Source organism: Plodia interpunctella, chromosome 20 (genome assembly GCF_027563975.2).
Source record: "Plodia interpunctella isolate USDA-ARS_2022_Savannah chromosome 20, ilPloInte3.2, whole genome shotgun sequence".
Lineage (NCBI taxonomy): Eukaryota > Metazoa > Arthropoda > Insecta > Lepidoptera > Pyralidae > Plodia > Plodia interpunctella.
The window spans coordinates 2,613,684-2,630,517 of record NC_071313.1 but is presented as its reverse complement, the minus strand read 5'-3'; the positions used below and the strand labels follow the sequence as shown (position 1 = coordinate 2,630,517).

General features: G+C 33.9%; 2 protein-coding genes across 3 annotated transcripts in view; one reads left to right on the top strand and one right to left on the bottom strand.

Moving 5' to 3' along the window:
• insc (inscuteable) overlaps positions 1-13,053 on the bottom strand; it is a 36,733-nt gene extending 23,680 nt beyond the window's left edge. The window contains exons 1-2 of one of the 2 annotated variants that reach the window (XM_053760131.2): positions 12,783-13,053; positions 240-277 (exon numbers count right to left, since the gene is read on the bottom strand). The gene's annotated coding sequence lies outside the window, so the exon portion shown is untranslated. The remainder of the gene's footprint in view (positions 1-239; positions 278-12,782) is intronic. The other variant, XM_053760132.2, reaches the window with a different exon arrangement.
• A 323-nt stretch (positions 13,054-13,376) lies between these two features.
• RpS16 (Ribosomal protein S16) lies at positions 13,377-15,501 on the top strand. The gene is made up of 5 exons (XM_053760145.1): positions 13,377-13,459; positions 13,564-13,608; positions 14,128-14,259; positions 14,472-14,586; positions 15,265-15,501. Exons 1-5 carry the CDS (start codon positions 13,442-13,444, stop codon positions 15,408-15,410), a joined length of 456 nt encoding a protein of 151 aa, XP_053616120.1. The 5' UTR covers positions 13,377-13,441; the 3' UTR covers positions 15,411-15,501.
• The last annotated feature ends 1,333 nt before the right edge of the window (positions 15,502-16,834 follow it).

The window sequence follows — 16,834 nt, the reverse complement described above, 5'->3', positions numbered from 1 at the left end:
ATTATTAAAAATATTACAAAAAGATTATTTTTTTCTTTTTTGTCATAGGCCAGACATTGCAATTGAATTGAGCTTGGAAAAAATATCGCTATTTATTTTTTCTAACTTTATTACAGTCTTATCATAGTTGGTACACTAAAGATCTTCTTTTTGGAGTGTGATTCTTAACACTCTGTGTCAGATCTTATTCAAGTCTATATATACTTAATGTAGTTACATAGATAAATGCGTAGACTCACCTGAGTCAACTTTCTCGGCGGGAAAACGACACCACAGCCTGTGGAGGAAATGAAAGGGTTTAGAAACTGCACCAGAGATTATTGACTTTATATCCTATGTGTGTGTTTAGTTATGAAAATTATTATGTAGCCTCAACTCTGCCTTATTAGGAAAGTCACTTGGGATGGGAAACATCTTGTTGACATAGAGATAATGTAAGTCCGTCATTACTAGTACATATTTATTTTAAATCAGAGTGTTAAAAGGAAAAATTATGTAACAAATTTAATATTTAATTTTTTACTACATAGGAAAACTTCTTCAAATTGTGTGAAATAGATTTACTTCATTCCACGTTGACCGATTGGGAATCGAGAAGAAAAGTAAAAATACATAAAAATAGGTACATCGTAAGGGTATACAATAGAGACTTTAAAAACTTTATGGGATAAAAACAAGACAACAATACTACAGGTATATTAGCTGTTACACGTAGCTCCCGTCCAGCGTCCGTAGAAACGTGACATACGGACAGACAGACAGACTTTAGCATTTATAATATTAGTATGAAAAATATGTGACATATTAATTGTGACAAATAGTATGAGAAAAGGTATTTTTCTCTGTCACATATTGGCGTGTCACATATAAATAAATAAATATATTAGGACAAGTCACACAGATTGAGCTAGCCCCAAAGTAAGTTCGAGACTTGTGTTATGGGATACTAACTCAACGATACTATATTTTATAACGTATACATATATAGATAAACATCCAAGAACCGGGCCAATCAGAAAAAGATCATTTTCCATCATGACCCGACCGGGGATCGAACCCGGGACCTCTCGGTTCAGAGGCAAGTACATTACCAATGCGCCACCGAGGTCGTCAAAGGTTATATATAACCCATTATAATGGAATTAGTAGGTACTCCGTACGAAGTACTTATTAAATCCATGCCTATTATCTATGCCATGACACTATATGAAGATCAAAATCAAAATTGGCTTTAAAAGCAGAAAACAAAGCGCATTGATATAGTTCTTATCAAGAGGTATCCGGGTGTTTCTCAGAGCGTTTCAACCACTGCGGTCGCGCTGTCATTTTTCAAAGTTTTTACAAAGATGAGTATCAGTTTTACTGTCCGATTTTAAAATTATTAATCTGTACTGTAGGAATGTCAATTTTATAAATGATTTTTGAAGTGATTCCGTGCTCAAGAAAATTGACGGTTCGTAATGACAGCGCGGCCGCAGCGGTCGAAACGCTCTGCGATCATGTCGCTGGCTATATGAACTAAGCAGATCTTTTTACAGCCATCTACGTAATAAGAAACACCACACCGTTGCACTGCAACTCCATTTTTGTACTTTGCTTATAGATTTCTATCCATTTGGAGTCGAGATCCGATAACTTTGACAAATCAATATGTCGACAAAAAATGAAATGTGTGTATATATGTTCTCACATATACGTGCAATTCTTTATTAGGAATATTTTTTATTTCATGTTTACAAGCCACAGTTTATAAATATAGCAAATCTTATATTGTAAATCTTGCATTGCGTTATATGTCAATTAAATAATTTTCCTTTTATTTTATTTTTTAATTTATAGATATGTCAATTAAATAATTTTCCTTTTTTGCGTCGGGGGTTAAGCAGGCGAAAATCTAAGAAAAGTATTTTTTAAAGTTTATTAGAACGTTAGTGTTATACCATTTATTAAATAAATTATTATGTAGCTCAGAATATACGAGGAAAACCGCATTGCAATTGATTTTATGTGTATATGAGGTCACATTTATAAACTACTAGCTTTTGCCCGCGGCTTCGCCCGTGTGATTCTCCACGGGAGCAGTTATTTTTTCGGGATGAAAGGTACCCTTTGTCGTTCTCCGTACTTCAAACTATAGTATGCAAAATTTCAAGAAGATTGGTTGTGTAGATAGAGCGTGACTCTTCACGCTCAATCTACTCAATCAATCTTCTTGAAATTTTAATAAGTAAGTAAGAAAGTTAATTTCGTATTTATATTATTAGTTAGGGTTAGGATTTCTTTATGTACATGATATTCTCTGTCAAAAGTCACTGTCTGATATAAAAATAAATCTTTACTCCCTTATCTTTTGTTTAAATTATAAGAACTATAATAACTATTAAAAAAACATTTTATACTAACTTACGCTACCACTGTACGAGTACAAACAAATACTTAAGGAAAATAAATTGACTTATCAAAATCTCAAAATGTTAATTTCATCTAGAATGCAAGAGTAATGGATATTGTAATGCATCAATTGTATGTAAAGTGACACACTGGGTGTGAGCGCTGACTCACAGCACAGCGTTCCAACTTTATATAATAATTTACTTGTTTTCTTATTATTGTTAAACTATATACCTTGTTAAGTGAACCGAATTAAATCTAACACACTATAGCTTTAACAGCTTTAAAAAAAGAAAATTAAGTTTGTCAAAAAAATTAACACGGGTTATTTTTTGAATTTTGTAGTTTAATTACTGAAAAAAGTTATATTAGGTACTTACTTAGATAAATATATTATTTTATTATAATAATCATTAGAATTTTTTTACACGCAAAAATATTAGGTACTTACTTAGATAAATATATTATTTTATTATAATAATCATTCCATTTTTTTTACACGCAAAAATTGTAATGATTTTTGTCCTAAGTGATTGTTACGAGTAGAATAAGTTGAATGAGTGAACAAACTGAACGAACATCAAATAAAAAGAGTTGTATTTAGGTGTTGAAATTGACCTTAATAATACTCGAGTATTAAATTTAAGACGTTCAAATTATTTATGTATGTGGTAGGTGAGTACTTGTTTATCTGTGCAGGATGGTAAGCTTGGATAATATTGCCGATGCCACCCATAACACCAGTGTCGTAGCTTAGTACGGAGAAATTGCAAACATACACCTTCAGAATTTAATCAGATTATATTACATAATGTCATAGAACAGCGCTGGTACAGAAGTATAACTGTGGATTGAGTAAGAATATTAAAATAACACCCTGAATAAACGTAAGAGTGTACTTGTTCCCATTGATGTAAGTCAATAAATATGTTTGTGAGTTAGTGAGCAATTTGAAACTGGTTTCGAATGATTTCGTATAAGTTCTCCATCGAAACTGGTTACGAACAAGGATGATGAAGTCTTCGATCGCATTTGGTTATGAAATATAGTTTCGACGGCGGCTTAATGATAAAAATAGGACCCATATCATACATTTTCTTTTGTTAAATTAAAAATATACTTTGTTAACAAATAATGTTGGTACACATCCATGTCTAGTCCGTGGGATGCGGTTGTAGAAATACATGTATGTTATACATTGCTGATTAAGTTAGGACTTGCCAAACTGGTTGGCGTGGGAGGCAGCATACTATTATTTGTAAATTGATTTAATCTGAGCAGACAGCGAGGAGTCTAATCCCGATTTACATTTCAGTTGAGATGTTCCGATATCATGTCTTTACGTCTTTTCGTCACGGGGTGGATAGAGCCAGGTCGCGAATACTTCAGGCCATGTTTAGATGAATAGCGGGCTTATTGGTGGATGACATTTTGAAATAATGTGAGGATGTTAGCCTATCTTCTATGAGGGAAATCTCCCATTTATAGCCCTTTCCCTTGGTCGACTTTTACGATTTGCGCGTGAGAAGCGGCAGGTTTTTTTCGCTGCCAGATCAGCATGTAATTTCCTCAAATCTATAGTTAGGTCGACTTCGAGGATGGTCAATGACAAAGGATTTATTCAGAATTTAGACCTTCATAGGCGGCTTTACGTCATTGTCGGTCCTGAAAGCTACAAACTACCGGCGTGGACGGAGTCTAAACCAGTACAACTAATGTAAAACTGTATACGTCAGCATTAGCATGGTATAAATGAACTAAATTAACTGTGGGCTTAGTGTGGGTTTGCATTTCACTTCTCTAATGGTGGACTTTGCCTATTGGTCAGCTTGACCGCTATAATAACAAGTCAGCAAGTATTTTCTCCTATATAACGAAACCATAGTTGTTTACGTCTATACACTCTATGATTACTTAAGGATAACTAGATACCATCAACTGTACATCATAGACGATAAATAGACAGGCAGAGATACTGAACGTAAATACAAGCGCATATTCGTGTAATTATGTACATGAACATTATCAGATAAAAACAATTATCCAATAATCCTACTAATTTATATGCGAAAATAAAAACTTGCATGCTATGACTTTGTGAGGTTTGTTAAAAATAGATTCTACTGTATCAATACTGATAAAATTTGGCACACATTTCTGTTTCTCTCTCCCTCAATTGAGTGTAATCTCGGTTACTTCCTCATCGCTAAAGGGTCTGAGGTGTCCCAGGACAATACAGGGATAGTATATGTATCTACGTAGCCCTTAATTACTATTGTGTTGGTACTAAAATTCTTTCTCTAGTGTGGCATAATCTGTTAAAATATATCTATACTATTATTATAAAGAGATAAGCGTTTGTGAGTTTGTGTTTGAGGCGGGTAATCTCCGAAACTACCAAACCGATTTCAAAAATTGTTTCAACATTAGAAAGGTACATTATCCATGCTTGCTATAGGCTATATTTTATCTAAAAAAATCCCACGGGAGCGAAGCCCCGGGAACATCTAGTGTTTTATAAAGTTTGCATAGTACATACAAAGTATTGGCTTTGTAGATCTGAATGCCTCAATTAATTAAAGTTCCTTTATATTAAATCATTTTATTTCTCTTCTATTTCTATCAGCTACATTTTAACGTCTTACAAATTCAAACCATTTTTTTCACAACAACAATGTCACTCTATGAGATAACCATAAACAATATAATAAAATATAACCTTTAAATGTGGTGGCTGTCCACTAACTTACTTATACTCAACACAAAGCGTCAAGAAAGTGCCTTAATCGAAACATCACTTTTGATTTCATCTTGTTAGGGCAGCGCTGGTCACCATACCCATGTAACATGCCAATAAATTTTGTATCGAGCATCATTCGCATCTTGGCGAATAAACGTAAAACCCGTTTAGGAACATGGGAGGATAAACTAGTACGCACGTCTTTAAATATCTTGACAATCACACACACACAAGATCGAATGTTTGCATTTGTATATATTTTTGGCCGACAGCGACCCTTCAAAACATTGTCTTGCAAAGATTTGTAAAAATAAAACGCTGAGAATCAAGTCTTTTCTAAACTTCCTTTTATTTGCAAGTGAAACCAATAAATTTGAATATGAATAGATATATGTGCACGGTGGCGTGTGGTTCCGCCCTAGAATAGGACTACTCCATATCTTCCCAAGGATGTCGTACGAGGCGACTGTGGGGCACACCAAAGGCAGCTGATAGGTAACAATAGCATTCTCAAGGAGGGTTAACGCCAGGCAGGCGACCGGTTGTTTCACAGCCGGATATTTATAGTTTTAAAGGTTTCTTTTTTACGCGGACCCTGGGCTTTGCGGCTTCACAACACCTTAAGCAACATGCAGAGATGAGAGAGAGTTATGAGATGTAATAATAATTTGTTCCCGAATTTATAGATTCAAACAGTTGTATTAGATTCAAGTGACCATCTTGGAATAGCATTTTCCTCAAATTGCAATGTCCGTCTGTCAGCCTAGCTCGTATGAGTCCACTGTATTAAACTGTAATTTTAACTACTCACCAACTACTTACGTTACTTATAAGTAACGTAAAAGTATTTTAACTTTTTTATGAATAAAGGTACCTTCATTCATAAAAAAGTTAAAACAATTTATTGAACATTGACAAAACATATTTTAGTAAGTAGGCTTTAACTTTTTGTCAATAACAGTAGGTTTAGATTAAGTAATATTTAGTGAAGTTTCAAGAAGATTGCTTGAGTAGATTCATTGATTCATTCAAGTCTTTACTGAAGGAGATAACAGACAGATAATGAAACTCAAATTAGAATTTATTATACCTAACTATAGTGAAGCGGTGGGTCAAGAATTCATTTTGATACAAATTCGGTAAACATACTTACAACTTTCACATTTTAATCTATACTTAATGGATCAGATGCATTCCAAATATCCCACAAATGTGAGTAAGGTATAAAATGTTTGATAATATTGCATGGCGTCCTTTAATTCTATGGGAGTATTGACATTATGATATGACGTCATCACATAGGTATGCGTACGCGCTTTGAATATAGCCGAACTTATAAAAACTCTTCTAAAGCGTTTAGTAAAGTTTGACCGATACTCGACACGATATTACATTAAAAAAAGTTACATTATACCATAAAGAAACAATATTTTTTATTAACCTATGTTGTTCCTCTTGTCTGTGTGTCTTGTGTGTCGCGTTACACAGCCTAGGCAGCAATAGAATTCCCAAGGAGGGTTGACGTCAGGCCGGGGGCCGGTTGTAAAATCACAGCCGAATCTACAAATTTCAAAGTTTTTTTTTACGCTGAACCCGAGCTTCGCGGCCGGGTCAGCGTAATTTCAAACAGATTATAACCCGATTGTTGTAAACTATAGTTTAACAACAAGAATTGAACAATATCGATATTTAAAACTTAACAAACTAAGTCACAGTAAACGATTCAATATATATATATATATATATTTTAATTTATTTGTTTTGTTAATCAGAAAACAGAAAAGTGGGCTAAACGATGCAACAAACAAACCTATCTTATCCTGCTCGCCTGGCGAGTGACCGACTGGTCTATTGACTTTGCGTATCGATGTAACCATTGCGCCAAATTTTATTTAAATGTTTCCTGTAGTTTTTGAGTTTATTCGTAAGGAATGCCAAAGTTTGTAAGGATATATGTTTGTTAAACGCAAAATCTACGGGACCGAATGTTATGAAATTTGGTACACGGGTAGAATGTGACCTGGAGTAACACATAGGGTACTTTTTATACCGAAATAAATTATATCGCCTAACATCCGACGCGAATGAATGAACGAAGCTTGTGAAGCAGCGTTTTATTTACAGCAATGAAAAATCAACAATATCGGCCAAAGGCGAACTGTTTGGCGATAATATAAATAGGGCAATAAGTGTGAACTAATCCTTTTCTACATTTGTGTAGCTTCCCATGCGCGTGGCGTGGCGTGTGCACTAATCATATTATGAAGCCTTACGAGCAAATTCTATATGCACTGATATAAATGAAAATTTATACTCGGATTGGTTGTTGTGCCGAGTGAAATATCTTTAGAGATTTTAGAATAGAGATCAAAATCGCTATCTCTGCATGTGTTTTTCTAGAAAACCACTCTAGAAAGAGGTCGTCCAGCAGAGAGACGAGTGGACAATATTCGGAAGCGTATTGGTCGTAACTGGATGAGGAGGGCTAGAGACAGCGTGGAGTCATGGATGAGACTCATGTCCGAGATGACAGATAAAGAATGGTTTGCAATAAATTAACAAATTAAATATTCACATTTGTATGTTATATTTAAATTCAAAAGGAAATACACAAAATCAATCGTTGATGAAATGATAGTACTTAAAAGCATAAAAGTAAACATTATATTTACTTCGTTTTATTTACGGACAGACAACGAAGTGATTCCGAAAGTTCCATTTTTACATTACGATATACAGAACCCTAAAGCAAGTAGAAAGCAGAAAACAGACTAAAATCAGCCGCATTGTCTAACTTCTGACCTAAACTCTAACTAATTACGGGTTAATTTAAAACGCTCACTGTCATGTAACCTCCCACATTGCCTGGTTTAGTTCTAAATGGATTAGTGTGACCCATCGTATTGGGTACAGGAAGCCGTACTGATATGTCGGGCAAGCAACGGTCTGTCTGTCCATATACATCGAATCAACTAACTCATTCGGGGCGCGATTATAAAGTAAACCATAGCACACAGGCGTGAAGCCAACTAGAAGAAGGAAAGAAAGGTCGTTTATTTGGTACAATGTGGTCCTGCAGTTTTAAACGACATTTTTGACAATCTTAATAGTAACGTGAGAAATATGTCTATTTTTTACTAATTAAATATATAATTATTAAAGTAATATGTAATTAAAACTAGTGAGACGAATACTTCTAGAATGATCTCTAAAGAGATAGCCACTATATTCGATATCTCCGTCGATAATATACTTACGTTAGTGATCCGTATTTTGGATTATGACTTTGAAAAATCCTATTTATGTTTGGGAAACAAACAGCTAAGTATTAATAATAATCACGTCACTCAAAGGGCATTAAAGATGGAAGTAGAGGGTTCCAGAAATAGAGGAAGACCTAAGAAGAAATGGATGGAGTGGTCAAGGATAGTATGAACAGGAAAGGAGTGTCAATGGATATGGTAAATGACAGAACGAAATGGAAGCAACTTACATACTGTGCCGACCCCATGTGAGTGGGATAAGGTCAAGAAGAAGAAGCAAAAGCTAATATTCAGAATCGGACACATAGGTGCATGAATGTGAGACACCTTGGCGAATGAAATACTGATGATTCAGATTGAAATAGGTAAGTAATAATACTTGAAATTGAAAGGGACTTTACCCTAGAATTTCCACGGTAAACAGAGCTCCGGGGGTGTAGCAACAACAATTCCAAACGTATCAATCAATGCAATCTCTTTCAAATCGCCTCATTTTCAGAATAAGCGCCCGAATGTATTACGCAACTTTTCCATACATTTTTATCATCATATTAGTTCATAATTTATGACATTAAATTCTGATGTTATACTTTCATCTTGCATAACATCTTGTTGAACTGTTTTCATTAACGTGATGTTGTATTTCACCGGTTTCTCTAGCCAATAAAATTAATTAGGTATTTTTGAGTCAATACTGTTACGTAATAACAATTATTGGAACTATTTTTTGAGAGCACCTTGAGAAATACGGTCATTTTAATAAAGTTTTACATCTAGTGCCCTTTTGCTTCCTATTTAAACTAGTTTGCAATACGAAGCACTGACTGACTGATGCTATAAGAAAAGACATAAACGCGTTACGTTAATATTCTACGTCATATTGCCTGTGTGACATTTATTTTTTTTAATTTCGCGAATTTGTAGGCAGCCATGTTTCTTGAAACTTTTTAAAGTCGCTTACGTCCGGTTTGAATTTCGAAGAACTCAGTCAATCATTCTGTTCTAAAGAATTATGTCGAAAAACGTATGTTTTTATTGTTTTTAAAATGTTTTTTATTTTTGTAACTATGACTATGTAAAAATCAGTATTGCCATTTTAGAAATAAATATTTAATTTACAAGTTTTGTATGTTTTATACAAAAAATATGTACACATAATAAAAAGACTAGGAAAACACATTGATTGTATAAGTAGATTGAAAAAAAAAACAATCTCAAATCTTTTTCTGGTCCCCAAATGCAATAAACTATTTGATTAACCATTTAAAATGTAATTTCCTTGTTTTTATCCTCCATCTCTTCATTAGCTACGAATAAAAAACCAATAACAAGTGTAAAGCCGTTAAACTTTGTAATTACATCTATTTGTTACGATGGAGAATCCAAACCAGTCCTAATAGAGATTATTGCCGGCACTGAAGAAACAAAAAAATGTAGAAGCAACGTCCCATGGATATTCTAAAGTAAATTTATATTTATATATAAATAGGAACAATTTATCTATATATATAAAACTCTTGCGTTACTGAGTGACAACAACGCACAGCCGAAACTACTGGGCGTAGAAAGCTGAAATTTGGTGTGTAGGTTCCTAGGACAGTGTAGAGGAGTGTACTAAGAAGGGATTTCCTGAAATTCCCACGAGAAACGGAGTTTAACTCACATACGAAGTTGTGGGCAAAATCTAGTTATCTATGTCCAACAGACTTCTTGTGGCTGTGATGATGATGATGATGAGGTACGATCTTAACATATAGCCATTTGTAAATTGTTAATGCATTACATCAAAAAAAAAATATATTTCACAAAATAGTTTTTGCAGAAAAAATTGGTTCTAATAGTCATCTGGTTAAAAATATAATATATATTTTATTATCACGCTATATTTCCTCTATTCTACATTTCTTCTAAGTATGTACCGTTGTTTTTAATGGAATACATTTGCTAAAGTATCCGGTATACGGATACCTATTCGATAATTACATTTCCGATCTGATAAATTTATCGCGCACGGAGAAAGATAAGATAAACACTTAGTTTAAAAAAGAATCACTTAGATTTTGGTTTGGGACAAACTGCATATTCTTTTCATGGGTTAGCAACCGCTGTACAATCAATAAGAATATCTATATTTCATATCGATAAAAAGTTACTGTTCACGTGGGAAATTAACGCGAGCGAATCCGCCGGTAAAAGGTGGTTAAAATGAGATTTTATAAATCCCATTAGTTAGTTATAGTTTAGTCTAGATAAACAAACATACATACGACTTAAGTATGTTGATCTATATGAACATAGCAGAGCTCGTTTCTCATGCATCAATCGTGCATTCAGTTGCATCTGTCCGGTGCATCTGTAAATATTTCTGCTGTTGTGAATATGTGCATTCGTGGAATCTTGTTTATACGGATGGCATGACAAACACAATTGAATTTGTTGTTTATTAGATATATTTGTTTATTTTCCAGAAATGAAAAAGGCAATGCTAAGAGACACGTTTTATGTAATATTGATTCGATATTTTCTTTAAAATCTGTTTTAACTCGCTGAAACTAGAACAAAAATTGCAGAGATTCATTTATTTTAATTTCATTCGTGTAAAGGTTTTAGGTCATTTTTGTATATATTTGTTATTTATAGCGGCTCGGATAAAATCATAATAAATATAGACTTAAACTTTCCCGGCGAATCTGTTGGAGAAAACTGTACAAAAAAACGTCCGACAGCGGAAAGAAAGAAAGAAAACATTTATTTGCCCAAAACATGAGTACAAATATACAAATTGATGTCAAAATGAATTAAACCTACATGTTTTACCGAATATAGATATGCAAATATAAATAAATAAAGAGGAGCATGCTATCCACTACAAATAACAAAAAAAATATATATTCTATCCGAGTCTATCATTAAAGAAATCATTTAAAGTATAATAACATTTATCAGTTAATAAAGACTTGAGGTGCTTTTTAAATAGATTTAAATTTAAGCTTTTATATTGATTTGGAATTTTGTTGTAAATTTTCGGTGCCATACATACTATGCTATTACCGAGTAAAGCAGTTTTTGATGGGTGCATGCATAATCGATAGATATCTCGATGATTCCTCAATACAACATCAGCTAGACGAGGGAATAAATGAGCATTGGTTTTCACAAATGTTGCTACCTCAAGTATGTAAAGTGACGGAAGTGTAAGAATTTTGTGTTCTTTAAAAAACGGCTGACAACTATCAGTGCTTTCAGGGGGACTTCTTTTTATGTATGTAAGGATTTAATAATAGTTACAAATAGTTGTTGTCACAATATCGATGATTAATATCGCTATGATGACTAAAATGTTTGCCCTTATGAATAAGATTACGTATCCACAGGAGTAGCCACGTTATGAGGAATCTAGATACTTACTGCATCCGATTGCAGATGAATACTTATAATAGCTATCGTTTTTAAAGAATGCATTTCTATAACACTGCCATGACATGGGGATGACACCAGCTGTGACATTCCTTCGCCATAAATTGTGTAAGTATTTATCATGTCCGTACCTTTATGTAAGTAAATATTATAGAAATATATACTTATTACATTTCTATAAAGTACTAGTTGCGCCCCGGGGCTTCGCTCCCGTGGGAATTTCGAGATAAAAAGTACCCTATGTTTTATTCCAGGTTATTTTCTACCCGTATACCTACCAAATTTCATAACAATCGGTCCAGTAGATTATGCGTGAAGAAGAACAAACAAACTTAATTTCGCATTTATAATATTAGTTTTGGGATTAGGATTATTATTACATAATTATGACTGCCTTCACACAAAATTAAAACAATGATAGTGCGAAGTCCGGGTTGATTACCTACCTTAGCTTAGATTAGCTACCTGAAGCCTATTATTTGTGGTCAGTGGTACTTTTTGCCAACAGATTCTTTCGCCAAAACTGCAGGTTTACCTACTGATACTAGCATTAAATCGTAATCGTGTCTCGATTGCTTTTCAATAGTGGTGACACGAATACGTCCAAGATTTTTCATGTAAATGGTTTTCCTGGTTCATTGTAATAATTAAATAGTTACTTAGTAGGTATATCTTAATACCCAGCCCATCAAGAGTCGGCATTCCAATGAATCACTGGTTTTTGTGACGCACCGAACCATTTAAATGTATCTAAGTATGTGTAAGTGCATATCGTAGTTATTATTATACAAAAAACTTAAGCTTCTTTACATTTTAATATTTATAATAATATCATTTATAAATACGCAATATTTAAGGTGGGTTAGATTTATATAAATTTTACTGAGTACTTTTTAAGATTTTATAGCTGGTAATATTTTTATAGCTACCTTATATTCTTATTCTATTACAATGAATATAGGCTTACTTACCTTCGTTCTATAAAATCAGGATAAGTGATAAAATACAGAAAATCCAAGTTAAAAAAGTTCAAACACTCGATTGTTCATTACGTAAACAATAATGCACAAATTTCTCTTTATAATAACTTCTGTTCACACTGTTTTGCTTAGTTTTAAAGCACGCGCGCGGGAATGTCAACTTTTTCGCAGCGCATTGTGATGTGATCGTGCACTACTGCGGGGCATGCCGGCATGTCGCACGACTTGGCTTCAGCAATTACGTTCTACGAATACAAAACATGCATCCCCTACACTCGCTATGCTGATATCGTTATTTCGAAATTATTTACAACGCCCTCTATGAACAAGTAGCGGCGTGATAACGAAAAACTTTTCAATCCTATGGCCATCTATCGACTGTGATAAAAATAATTATTACAATGTGTTTAATTCCACTCAACAATAGATGTCACTGTCATTTTTCACAAAGTGGGAAAAATAAATAATCTGACTTTTGTAATTATATTTTTTACAAATGGGATGTTACGTATTGAATTTGATAGGTTAAATTTTTATTTTGATTTGTATTTGAAATTAATTTCAATACAAATAATGAATGAATGATATATCTGATTGTTCATTTTCCATATTCTGTGGTGCGATTTTTCATTCATTCTTTTCCTGTCAAAATGGCTGCCGCTACAGAGGTGTGTGTTGATTTATCATTTAATTTTTCCATAATTTTAGTTTTACTTTCGATTATTTCGACGTTTCAGTGATACAAATTAAATAATAAAATGTCGTGTTTCAGGCGAGACGCGAACCTATTCAGGCCGTGCAAGTATTTGGTCGTAAGGTGAGTGTTCCATCCATCATGCGTCCACGTGTTTGTGGATGCTAAAAACAGTAATTTTATTATTTTTTTGTTAATAAGCGAGTATAATCACAATTCATTTTTCAAATTGCAGTGAAATTGTGTAGTATATCTGACATTTAACAATATTGTGACCTTCCGGCCTTTGCAGTTGTAACCTCAATCGTTGGTCTATTGCTTTCAAAAGGAAGGAAAACTAACGATTCCGTTGTACCAGCCATCTCAAGAATATCTCTTCGAGTTGGTCTAAACGGGAGCTACAGTATTTTATGATGGCGCTGTCAAGTTGATTTTAATTCAGCATAACCTTAAACTTTCATAATGAAAACATAGAACCCAAGCTGCAGATTGCCTTTTAGTGTGTGTAGGTTATTATATACTAAAAGGCAATCTGCAAAGTCACAGCAAATTATTCAATGTGATATGTAGGTGACAAAAACATTAACTTAGGTACTTATTTCATGCTTATGCTCAAATCTTATTTATCTTTATGTATTACAGAAAACTGCCACAGCAGTAGCATACTGCAAGCGAGGACATGGAGTTCTCCGAGTGAATGGCCGTCCTCTAGAGCTTGTGGAGCCCCGACTACTGCAGTACAAACTTCAGGAGCCCATCCTGTTACTTGGCAAGGTATGGTTTGAAGTGTATTTTTCAAACTTCAGTGTTTATTGGAGATTGACACTTTAAAATATTGCAAAATTGTTTTGTGATGAATCATTCTTATTCCGAACCTGAGCATCTTTGCATGTGAAGTCAAACATCCGTCTGAATGTACAACCAATTTTGACACCAAGAACACTGCATATAAATACCCATATTTACAAAATTTGTATGTTTTCTAGGAAAAGTTCTCTGGTGTTGACATCAGAGTGACAGTCAAGGGTGGTGGCCACGTCGCCCAGGTGTACGCAATCAGACAAGCCATCTCAAAGGCACTCATTGCCTTTTATCAGAAATGTAAATAGTAACATACTTTTTCTTACAAAGAACTTGTCTTTTTAAAACATATATGTATTATTTATTGTTATTGTTTATTTTTTAATATGAAAAAATTGTTTACTCATACATTTAAAGATGCTTTTTTGCTACTAATATATGGCGAGCCGAGTGTGTGTGAGAGAATCGGTTGTGGTTGTTAAGATGCCTACCTGATTGAAAGGTCTCAGGTTTGAATCCTACTCACGCCTGAGTTTGTATACTAATCACACCTTATGTATAGCAGTTTTCATACACAGAAGTAGAAGAAAATGTCTTAATGGATAATAATATGAGACTTGCGTCATGTTTAACCCTTTCTTTCCAAAGCTGTCTCGCATCAATGTGTTTCAGCCATTTCAGGGAAAGGAGATTACTTGTGGCATTTACCAAACAGCAAGTGTCAACAATACCTTGCTTGTTTGAAGTGTACACTACATTTATTATAAGCATTGCACAACATTTTAAGATGGCTTTTGGTTGCCACCTTAGAACAGGAAGTCTTAATGAAGGATAAGGGAATAAGAGCCTGTCGTTATGACTGAATCCCTACTGGGTTCAAACAGACTAGCACCTAATGGTTTTACTACATAATGGTACTTTTTGGTAGAAATTGTATCATCTACTCTTAACACAACACATTGTCATTACCTCTTCCAGATGTAGACGAGGCGTCAAAGAAGGAGATCAAAGACATCCTCGTGCAGTACGACAGGAGTTTGCTGGTGGCCGACCCCCGCCGCTGCGAGCCCAAGAAGTTCGGCGGCCCCGGCGCACGCGCACGATACCAGAAATCCTACCGTTAACGCATCTTCTACTGCGTCCGCTGATTTTGCATTGGCATTTGTTCTGTCAGTGCGATATCATTGGGTGTTTTAAAATAAACTAAGAAAAGTTTTTGGTTCTTTTATTTTAGCCACCCGTTACGTTATAAACCTTCGAGTTCATAAAAAAGTTGAAGCATAGGTACTAAGTTCTGTCGATGTCAACTATTGTACTGTGTTGTAGTTAAACTTTTTTATGACTTGGGTCTTGTACTTTTGTAGTCTATAGGATTCAAATAGTATAACTGTAAGTAAAACCTAGACTACTTACTTAATGTAGTATGGAAATTTGTGTGATAAGTAACTACCTATTTTAAAAACAAATACTAAAAATTTTGAGTCATTTATTCACACGATTGTCTTTAGGAAGTCATTTTACAGAACTGTAAATTTTTAAATGCATTTGGGAATACGTAATTGAACGTATACATCATACAACCAATTAAATATGGAATAAGAATATAAGTTCTAGCGTTTTTATAAGGCCGTACATGGAGCCCAGTGGTGCAAGATGTTTTGGTAGAAGTGTTTTGGTAGTATTTATAGCCTAGCCTTGAGGATTTTTATTTAATCTTTCATCTTGCATTAGTATGTGAAGACCATCGTCATTTGAATTGACATCTGATCGGATGTGTAATATCGTTCAGCAATTCCCATGTCGTGGCTATATTGTAACACTAGCGTTGGACCTTACATCTTGGTGCTGACATCTAGCGTGACTGATTTAAACAAATAACATTATGAACATTCTTCATACATTTCAGTTCAGTTTTATTATTTCCAATGCACTGCCACTCAAATTAAATATTTAAGTACATATACAAACCATATAAAACAAAATTGTGGTATCATACATATTATTAGTTAGTAGTTATTATCATCAGTAATGTATGGCCACACTTTTATTGTTATGAACAAACCATTTATATATAAAACTATGAATATCATTACGGTCAAAAATCTTAGAGTAAATTAATAATTAACATTAGAGTTAGCAGTTATGTCTTTCAAATTCTTATGAAGTAAGTATTATAATATTAGGCTTATTCTATATTATTTCTATATTATATGTATAAAGATCTCTTGAGAGATGAGACTATATTTTAAATTACGAAATATTTTTATATAAACATACCTATAAGGAATCTAGAAAATAATTTGGCACCATTTTGGGTAAGTATTAAATTTATACTTAGTTACCTAATTTCTTCTATTCTAGACAGTTTTTAGAGCCCCATTCGTGCGTTGAAAGAACGTTGCAGCTCTGTCATACTCCCATGTTTTCTATAGGTTTTGACATTGACGTGCGTTGTTGTAAGTACGAAACTCCATATAATTTATACCTATATACTGCGTTGATCCGTTAACGGACATCGACGTGACGAAAGACGATGGAGCGCAACAGA

What these genes read in the sequence shown, in the direction of transcription:
- RpS16 (XM_053760145.1), top strand. An exon ending in TGCAAGTATTTGGTCGTAAG is followed by an intron (nt 13,609 to 14,127) that starts GTGAGTGTTCCA and finishes TATGTATTACAG; the next exon opens with AAAACTGCCACAGCAGTAGC. An exon ending in CATTGCCTTTTATCAGAAAT is followed by an intron (nt 14,587 to 15,264) that starts GTAAATAGTAAC and finishes TACCTCTTCCAG; the next exon opens with ATGTAGACGAGGCGTCAAAG.